This window comes from Perognathus longimembris, unplaced genomic scaffold, assembly GCF_023159225.1.
Source record: "Perognathus longimembris pacificus isolate PPM17 unplaced genomic scaffold, ASM2315922v1 HiC_scaffold_5439, whole genome shotgun sequence".
Taxonomy (NCBI): domain Eukaryota; kingdom Metazoa; phylum Chordata; class Mammalia; order Rodentia; family Heteromyidae; genus Perognathus; species Perognathus longimembris.
Genome location: NW_025960866.1, coordinates 56562 through 66412, shown reverse-complemented (window position 1 = coordinate 66412; position 9851 = coordinate 56562). Strand labels below are relative to the sequence as shown.

Genomic DNA, 9851 nt, shown 5'->3' with positions numbered 1-9851 from the left:
CATATAACTTTCTCAACGGAGCTGTCATGATTGTAAATTGAGTTTAATTTTTAATCAAGACAGTAGCTGCATAGCAAATGACATTCAATTGTCAGGTGACAATGGGCTAGAGCAAAATTCCTGCCAGATGTATATATACTGTGAAACAAAAACCAAAGCAAAGTTATCTCTGGGATTTAACCCTTTTCATTTAAGTACAGGCAGTATGTAAGAACCGACAGGCTTCTTGATGCAAAATCCACATCACACTCACCACAGCCTGGAGGCTGGCTTGTCTTCTTGTGCCAGAAAGGAGAGAAGTACTTTAGAAAAGAGGTTATTGAGACATAGCTTGATGGGACATAGTCCTCAGGGAGGAGGGATTCTCGAGACAGAGTAAGCAATGATCACCCAGCAAGAATTCAAGGTGATAAGGCTGAGTCAGATGCTACCGTATATAATGCTCCAGCCCTGCCTTGTGAGCTGAGGAGACCAGCCACCAGATATCTACTGCCTCACTGTGTCTACCCATCTCACTGGTGAGAACTTTCTAAGCTGTTCCACCTCTCCTGGGACTTGCTAAGCAGGTCTTTTGGTTTAGGGTTTTGGGTTTGTTTTTTGTTTTTTTTTGGGGGGGGGTTGTTTTGTTCTGCTTTTTTTGCTAGCCCTGGGGCTTGAACTCAGGGCCTGAGCACTGTCCCTGAGCACTTGAGCCACAGCACCACTTCTGGCCTTTTCTGTGTATGTGGTGCTGAGGAATCGAACCCAGGGCTTCATGCACACTAGGCAAACACTCTCGCCCTAAGCCACATTCCCAGCACCTCCTTGTTTCTGTTGGTTTGTTTGTTTCTGTTTTTTGCAAAAAATGGAGTGCAGTGAACATGATACACTGTATTCCTTTGACTTGTACCCTGTTTTCAGCCTTCTCCAGGGCTGCCTGCCTTCCCACCTCCTCCTGGTGTTCTGAGTCCTGAACTGCTATGGCTGCTTGGAGCTGCCTGGTGACAGGGGCTGGAGGATTTCTGGGCCAAAAGATCATTAGCTTTTTGGTGGAGGAAAAGGAGCTGCAAGAGATCAGGGCCCTGGACAAAAACATTACTCCAGACATCAGAGAAGCATTTTCAAGTAAGTGAGCAAAAGGCTTCAGGGCATGGCTCCATTGTGAATCCAGGGTGTGTGGTGATGGGGTCTGGTATGGAAAGGGGAGGATGCTTGTGCCCCTCGGGGTCTCCTCATGGACACAGTCATCCAGAGGATGCAGGAAGGGAACAGCAAGTGTGCAGTGCACATCTGTGGCAAGAGTAGATTGCGGGCCTGCTGGAGGAATGCAGAAAGCAGACACAGCCAGTCAATGGGCTTCTGAGCCTCTCTTCTTCTTCTCTCGTGGAAATCATTCACCAGCTCTGCCCCTAGTCTCCAGGTCTTTCAAGAACTGAGGGCTGCAGGTCCCTCCCCTACCGATTGCCAGAGACTGGTTACTTTTTGCTGCTTGCTGGTTTTAGTTTGGTGGTCACTGCATTTTAAATTGGGTTAAATACAATATGAGGGATTTTAGGAGGTTACTTTTTTTTTTTTTTTGCCAGTCCTGGGCCTTGAACTCAGGACCTGAGCACTGTTCCATGCTTCTTTTTGCTCAAGGCTAGCACTCTACCTCTTGAGCCACAGCTCCACTTCTGGCCCTTTTCTATATATGTGGTGCTAAAGAATTGAACCCAGGACTTCATGTATACAAGGCAAGCACTCTTGCCACTAGGCCATATTCCCAGCCCTAGTAGGTTACATTTTGTGTGAAAATGTTTGTGGGAAATTTAAGAAGAGCTAGAGACGATAAATGTGAGCGCTGCCTAAGCAGGGTGCACTGCACAACAGGCAGAGCCAGGGCCAGTGTGGCCACACACTCTCCAGATTCCTTAGGCTGCTTTCCCCCAGTCCCTTTTCCTCAGCTCCATTCTCCTCAGGGACTAGCAGGAAGAAGGCTGGTGTCCAGGCAGAGCTGTTGGCTGCCCTCCCTCGCCATCTAGTGGTGCTTAGTGGTAAAGAAGAAGGAAAAGGCGGGGAAAGGAGGCTATGTGATAAAGATCTCTAATCATCCAGAGAATATGTTTTCATTTTCACTTCTGTGCCACCTAGTGTCACCTTCTGGATCTAATTATCATGGTTCCTCTTAGACAGCGAGAAAGACTAAGAGCTAAGGACTAAGGTGAGAGCCCTAGCCCTGACATGGCCCCTGTAATTGGTCCTCTGACTCTGGGTCCAGAGAATGCTTAGTCTCTTTTTGCTGCCCCACTGTGTGCTCCAGTGGTTCCACACACACTACTCTAGCCTAAGAGGATTCAGTGTCAACCCTGGATAGACACTCGGCGCTCTCTGCACACACAGGACCTTCCACAGCTCTCCAGGACAGCACCCATCTCGTCTGTGCTTCTTTCAGAATACCCCAAATTTCCAACTTACTCCTCGGCCACCCTCCATTGTATTTATGAATGGAAGACGTCACAGGATCAATATCACTTATAATCCTAGTGTTTCAGCAGGATATGCAGGGCTATGACACATGGAAGGGGCAGCAGAAGGGAAAGAATGCAGACTCCCATGTCCTCCCTGTGCCAGGATCTGTGTGCCCTGTTTGCGGTGAAATCCCCTGGCTCTGGGCTTCTCTTCTCTTGTTACCCCATCTCCTCTGACACCAGTAAGAGAGAAGGGAAAGGAAGGGAGGGAGAAGCAGCAGATGCAACAGAATCAGAGATGTCCACGGTCCAATGCACATCTCACCCCAGTAGCCTCTTCAGTTCCCCTCCTCCACTAGAAGGCCCTGCTGGGAAGGCCTGACAAAGAAAGGGCCTGGCATAGCTGGCACTCGGCAGAGCATTAGCAGGCAGAGTAGCCCTAATTCACTGCCAAATTCAGTTCAATTGATCCTTCCTTTTCCTATCTCGAAAGTTAACCATAAGCAACTAGACTTACCCGTGGGCTGGAGGAGTAACTGAGCAAGGCAGGGAGGCAGGCATATTCTGGTCTTTTGGATAGATACACAAAAGTGGGGCTGCTGGGTCATAGGGGAGTTCTATATATTCTGGACTGGCAGTGTGTGCTTAGCTCTGTCCCTGAGCTGCTCTGGCCTGTGTGCCTCACCTGTACTACAGCCGTCAGATTTCAGAAGGAAATCAGAAATCAATTGGAGAGGAAATTGCTTATTTGTGTGTAAATTATGGAGCCAGGCATCCACACAGACTGCATGAAGCACTGTGCTCTATTTGGTGGCCATTAAGGTGACACCATGATGAGCAGTGGTGTCTCGTGTGGGGATGGCCAGCTGGCTAAAGAAGCAGTCAGTGCCTTTGAGACTAACTGGGTTGCTACGGTGATGTCAGCTCTCAGGATATCTAGTATCTTAGAGGTTGACTTAAGTCTAGCACTGGAACGATCTAAGTTCCTCATCAATGTTTACACTCTACCTCTACTCACTCAAGCATGGACCATAAGGGCTGAAGGGAACTTGCTGATTGTGTTCTACCCAGACATAGTATCCACTGAGTCCTGTCTGGGCCAGGTCTGAAGTGCTCCATTGTTACATGTCCTTCCTCCAATCATAGCCCTAGAAGCTAGCTCCTGCTCCTCAGAACTCAGTCACGGAGTGCGAGTGGACCTCCTGATCACCTAGCTCTCTGTGTCAAGCTTAAACTGATGCCATTATTAGCTTTCTAAACTATAGCTCTGAAACTGCTTCACTGTCCATGCCAAATCTACATGCAAATACTATTTCCCTACAGGACTAGGGAAAATACTGTGTTTTCCCTCTTGTATCCAGCTCTCACAACCTCTCCATCTGATCTTGCTAAATATTACCAAGTTCTCTTTAATGAAATGAATTTTATATACTAATTTCACACAGCACACAGAAAGCACACAGCACAACTCACTGTTCAGATGCATTTCATTAAACAGGATGTCATGGAAAGGGTTTTGTTGATCCCACTAAGTACTGCAGATTTCTATTCCTGTGTCTTTTTAGCTCTTCCATTAACTGAAAGCGCTATTCCTTCCAACATTATCACATTAAGATTGTACCTGAACACCAAGACAATGGGCACCTGCATGAGGATCTTTTGTGAGCCATCCAGAAAGCTGCCCAATGCCTGTTCTGCTGTTCCCACAGAGCTACAGACCAAGGCCAAGGTGACAGTGCTGGAAGGAGATATTCTGGATGCCCAGTGTCTGAGGAGGGCCTGCCAGGGAGTCTCTGTTGTCATCCATACTGCTGCTCTGATTGATGTCACTGGCGTCAATCCCAGAGAGACCATCATGGACATCAACTTCAAAGGTACAGTGCCGGGGGGTCGGAGGGGGGAGAGGCGAGATGGAGGGCAACATAGATGAAAAGGAAGGTGATGAAAGGAAGAAAACAAGCCATTTTACAGCTCCTGCCTGTCCTGGGTCTGCTGCATCCCTGGCTCACCAGGGCCAGCTGAGAGAACTCGGGCTGTGGTCTGTGTTGTAGATGAGAAACCACAGCTGAGAAGGGGCAAGCAGATGGCAGGCCCCACAGCTTGTCCATGGGTGAGCAGAGATTTAAATACACCTGGATCTCTCCAGCTGCTATGATTGCTCTTCCTCCTGATCCTACATTCCACCCTCAACTAGACTCAGACCCCACACCCTCCATATCCATTCACCCTGCCTCCCTGGGCAGACCAGACCTTGTAGCAGCCTCCTCCGCATGCTCTTAACGCCTCAATCCTGCCCACCTGAAGTCAGGATTCCTCTAGCAAAGCCACTCCACGGTGCTCTGCTAGGAAACACATTTAGGACTTGCCTTCCCAGAACCCCTCCCATGCCGTCCATGACGGCCTCTCAGCTCACCACTGGAGGAGTCTTGACCAGCTGGTCCTAGCGATACCCAGAGCCACCCCACAGCTTCTCATCCCTAAATGATCTGTGCCTCTTTCTAAAGTACAAGTTCTTAATCTAGTACAAGTCTAAACATACTCCCTCGAGGAAGCCTGCCTTGTAATTTTTTTAAATCCCTCTGACCCCCTAGGGCCATTCTTCCCAGACTGAGTGCACCCTAGTCCTTTCCCTTTCATATCTTGACTTTCAATCTCAGGACTCAGTGGTTGCTATTTTAAACCACCAGTTGCCTTTGGATTTCCAGCAGTATCTCAGAAGTGGCTCATTCTAGTGTCTGATTCACCACCCCCATCGCTGTCTACAGTGTGGGAAGGTATGGCAAGGCCTTAGTTCTGCTCCTAGCCTTTCAAGGGATATTTGCCATGTTTTCCAACAAGAGAGGTGGGAAATGAGAGGGATGGTGCTACAGGAGTGACATCACTAAACCCTGTCACAGGCTTAGAAAATATGTCACAATGATGGTAATTTTTATCTTGCTGAACTTCAGTCTGAAATTACTTGTCCACCACATTTACCTTAAAATGAGGCCAGAAGTCCTGAGAGTAAAATTATAGTAAGACTCTTAAATGGGTATATTGCCTTTGCCTGGGACAGTTCTTCCTTCTGTTAGAGAAGTTGTCATGCTGTGCATTTCCACCATGACCAAAACTTCTACTGACATAGAAGTCCAACAAGCTCTGACAATGTGAGTGTTCCCAGCTGAGGACCCATTTTGCTCTTTAGTTCTCCACCATAGTCCATAGAAAAGACCAGTGCAGAGCCTGAGAATGAAAGCAAAAAGGAAATCTTATCATTCCTACAGTTCATAGCTAGGTAAATGAAGGCAGAGAAAGACCTAGACTGACTTTGCAAGGAACACAAAACCCATCCAATGGAAGCTGGGTCTCTAACATCTACCAACTAGATAACAACTTGCCCATTTATGCATAGAATGATGATCTGACAATGACTCATTGACTTATAAAAAAGGAAAAAAGCAAAACCAACAAGTAATGTTCATTTACATTAATTGCTTGGGTGATTTCCCACCAATCTAAAAGAACATGAGCTCCTGAGATTATGTATTTAAAAGGACCTGTTATGAAATGATATATATATAATATGCATACTATATATGCTATTGTTATATGTATATAATAGTAACTTAAACCATTATATTGAAAAGGACAAAATCAAAAAGAATATGTAAGGCTGGGAATGTGACTTACTTATAGAGTGCTTACCTAGCATGCATGAAGCCCTGGGTTCGATTCCTCAGTACCAATATACACAGCAAAAGCTGGAAATGGTGCTGTGGCTCAAGTAGTATAGTGCTACCCTTGAGCAAAAGAAGCTCAGGGACAGTGCCCAGGCCCTGACTTCAAGCCCTTAGACTGGAAAAGAATATATGTGTGTGTGTGTGTATATATATATATATATATATATACATATATATACATATATATATCTCATAAACACATGCTCATACATAGGCAGACACATAGGAATATGGTCCCACAATGCAGAGTCAGAATCTCTTGATTTGGGCATTATTCTTGTGGCTGTTGCTACCATTGCCCATATTTGCCTCTGGGACAGATAAAACCCACCCAAATGTAGGTTTCCTTCAATTGGGTGAAGAATATAGATGACCATGAATTTGAAGGCATGGAAAACGCTTTGCTTTGTCTCCGCATGTTGACACCATCTTCGCCTTTGACAGGTACCCAGCTCCTATTGGAAGCTTGTGTCCAAGCAAGTGTACCAATCTTCATCCATACCAGCTCAGTGGAAGTGGCAGGACCCAACTCCTACAAGGAGATCATTCAGAATGGCCAGGAGGAAGAGCCTCTCGAATGCAGGTGGACTGAACCATACCCATACAGCAAAAAGTTGGCTGAGAAGGCTGTGTTGGCAGCCAATGGGTGCACTCTTAAAGATGGCGGCACCTTGCATACTTGTGCCTTAAGGCCTATGTACATCTATGGGGAAGGAAGCAAACTAATTTCCCCCATTGTGAAGAGAGCCCTCACAACCAATGGTGTACTGGAAAAAACAGGCCCATTTTCTCTGGTCAACCCAGTCTATGTGGGCAATGTGGCCTGGGCCCACATTCTGGCCTGCAGAGGCCTGAGGGATCCCAAGAAGGCACCAAGCATCCAGGGGCAGTTCTACTTCATATCAGATGACACACCTCCCCAAAGCTATGATGACTTAAATGATACCCTGTGCAAAGAATGGGGCCTCCGCCGCGACTCCAGGCCCAGCCCTCCTCTCTTCCTGATGTACTGGCTTGCCTTCCTGCTGGAAGCAGTGAGCTTCCTGCTGAGCCCCATCTACACATACCGACCCCCCTTCACCCGACATTTACTGGTACTCTCAAACAGCGCGTACACCTACTCCTACAAGAAAGCACAGAGGCATCTTGGGTATGAGCCCCGCTTCTGCTGGGAGGAAGCCAAGCAGAAAACCACAGAATGGGTTGGTTCACTTGTGAAGCAGCACAAGGGGACACTGAAGTCAAAAGCTCAGTGATGTGGGGGTAGCCATCTTCCCAGCCCCCACTTTATTATATTTTATGTTTAAAATTTCAAATAGTTGTACAGGGCATTACAGTTTACAAGGAGAGCACTCTTGCCACTAGGCCATATTCCCAGCCCCAGGGATTACGGTTTAACATGTCCATTTATATTTCCAAGGCTTCTCAATCAGTCACCCTTTCCAGCCATCCCACATTCCCTCCACCTCCTCTCTGTCCTTCAGGATTCACCCATCTTCCTCCCACTAACCCCCTTTCATACTTTTTCAGCATCCTGGTGTTTATTTTGTTAAACTGTTACTTTTTCAAAGTGTTGACTCCATGAAATTTCACTGCTGAATATACTGTGTTTTAGTCATCTTGATACTTTGTGTGTGTGTGTGTGTGTGTATGTGTGTGTGTGTTTATGCACAAGTCCCTGTGTTTATTTCATAGGTTGTTTGTCTTGTTTTGTTTTTTCTTTTTGGTGGTTTTTTTGTTGTTGTTGTTTTTGTTTTTTTGGCCAGTGCTGGGCCTTGGACTCAGGGCCTGAGCACTGTCCCTGGCTTCTTTTTGCTCAAGGCTAGCACTCTGCCACTTGAGCCACAGCGCCACTTCTGGCCATTTTCTGTATATGTGGTGCTGGGAAATTGAACCCAGGGCTTCATGTATAGGAGACAAGCACTCTTGCCACTAGGCCATATCCCCAAACCTGATAGGTTATGTTTTGGATCTAAAATCTGCATATGAGCTTTCATGGCCTGGCTCATTTGCTCAGTGTGATGTTTTCTAGATGCCTACATTTTCCTGAAGATGACAAAATTTCATTCCTCTAGAGGGATACATGAAATTCCATTGCATATACCTGTGTGCATATATATGAAATGTTTATAATTACTATTTCAAAAGTAATTCCACTTAACCAATCAATAGAAAAAGAAAAACTTCCAAAAGGAGCACACCACCACCCAGAAAGCCACACAAACTGCATGGGTCTTGATGGGTATTTTGACACTCATGTTGACTTCAGGTAGACCACTTCAAGACAGGAATATAACACTCTGTCTTCAATGGGTTATAATCTTACCCAAGCACAGCGTGTGAACTCCTAGAATGTGGGAGATCTTCCTAGCAATGTCTCTCTCCTCCAGAAAGTGGTCAAAGACATATTTATGGTATGTGACATAGTTCACAGAAATGAAGACTGGTTTGATGCTAGGCAGAGGAATCAGATCCAGGTTCCCCTTTATCCTTGCAAGGGTTAGCATGTGCCTGCTTCTGCCTCTCTTTCCTACCTATCTCCCCGGTGAATGATCACCATGCCTATCTCTGGTGATACTCAAAGTTCAAGGAAGGGACTCCCCAGGTGCTCTACTGTGAGGGGGGTCGGGTCTCAGCTCTGGGACATGGGAAGGAAGGCCACCTGGACACTCTAACTTATTTTCAAGGATGAGAATCAGCACACAGATCCACTCCCAATCCAGAAGTTAGAGCACACACCTTGGTGGACTGTCTTCTGTGGCTCAAGTGACAGCATGGGACACCTCTAATGAACCCCACGTCTGCAGGAAGCCTGTCCATCTCATCACAATGCTGGGAAATCCTCCGCATACAAGGGGAACGCCAGCATGAACATTGCTCACACGCTTACATATTCCTTAAGCAGAGACCTCCTCAAGCAGAGACAAACTTGCTTTATGAAACATTTCCCAGTCCCATCTCTGGTGTCCTAAGCTGAGCGTTTCCTGTGGCCTTGACAAGCAGGGCACTGGGTACAGGCAGAGAGTGGGGAAGAGCATGTAGTTGCACAAGGTCAGGTGGAAATGGCAGCCTTCAGCTTGTCCTTCTGGTGAGCAGGGCTCAAAACATGGGCTGGAGTTGGGAGCTGTAAGTTCAGACATGAGGGTTCCATGGAAAACAGGGAGCAGAGACGGTTCATGCTGGAGACTCAATGGCTTTTTCAGAATGACTTTCCTTTCTAAAAGAATAGCAGCCTTAAGAATGGCAAGGGTGGCTGCAGGGGAGCGTGCGGTGAGGACTTGGTCTTCATAGTGAGGTGATGTCATGAAGGTCAGAGAAGATGGAGGCTGACCCAGTGAAACAGATTGAGAAGTGGCAGAGGCGGCCTTCCATGTCCTTCCTGGGTTCTCTGGTGACCACAGAAGGCCATGTTGCTCTCTGGTGCTCTTTGTAGCCCTCACTTACTTTTCACCTGGCTGTCTAGACAAGATGTATGACTGCGGCTACAGGAGTCTATGGGAAGAAAAGTGTGGGATTGCTTACAGTGCTCATTGTTTCTGCATGTCCCAGCACAGGATATGATTTGATCCCTAAGTTTTATACTTCCTATTGTCTCCAAGAAGATAAAAAGTGCCCAGCTGGTGCTGAGGCAATCCATTCCTGTAGTCCAAATTAAAAAAAAAAAATGAGGTCTGGGAACATGGCCTAGTGGCAAGAGTGCTTGTCT

At 46.7% G+C, this 9851-nt stretch overlaps 1 protein-coding gene across 1 annotated transcript; it reads left to right on the top strand.

Moving 5' to 3' along the window:
• Positions 1 to 403: 403 nt before the first annotated feature.
• LOC125345249 (3 beta-hydroxysteroid dehydrogenase/Delta 5-->4-isomerase type 1-like) lies at positions 404 to 7589 on the top strand. Its single transcript, XM_048337459.1, has 5 exons — positions 404 to 518; positions 911 to 1104; positions 4136 to 4300; positions 6590 to 7473; positions 7530 to 7589. The coding sequence occupies exons 2-4, from the start codon at positions 960 to 962 to the stop codon at positions 7399 to 7401; spliced, it is 1122 nt and encodes a 373-aa protein (XP_048193416.1). The 5' UTR covers positions 404 to 518; positions 911 to 959; the 3' UTR covers positions 7402 to 7473; positions 7530 to 7589.
• The last annotated feature ends 2262 nt before the right edge of the window (positions 7590 to 9851 follow it).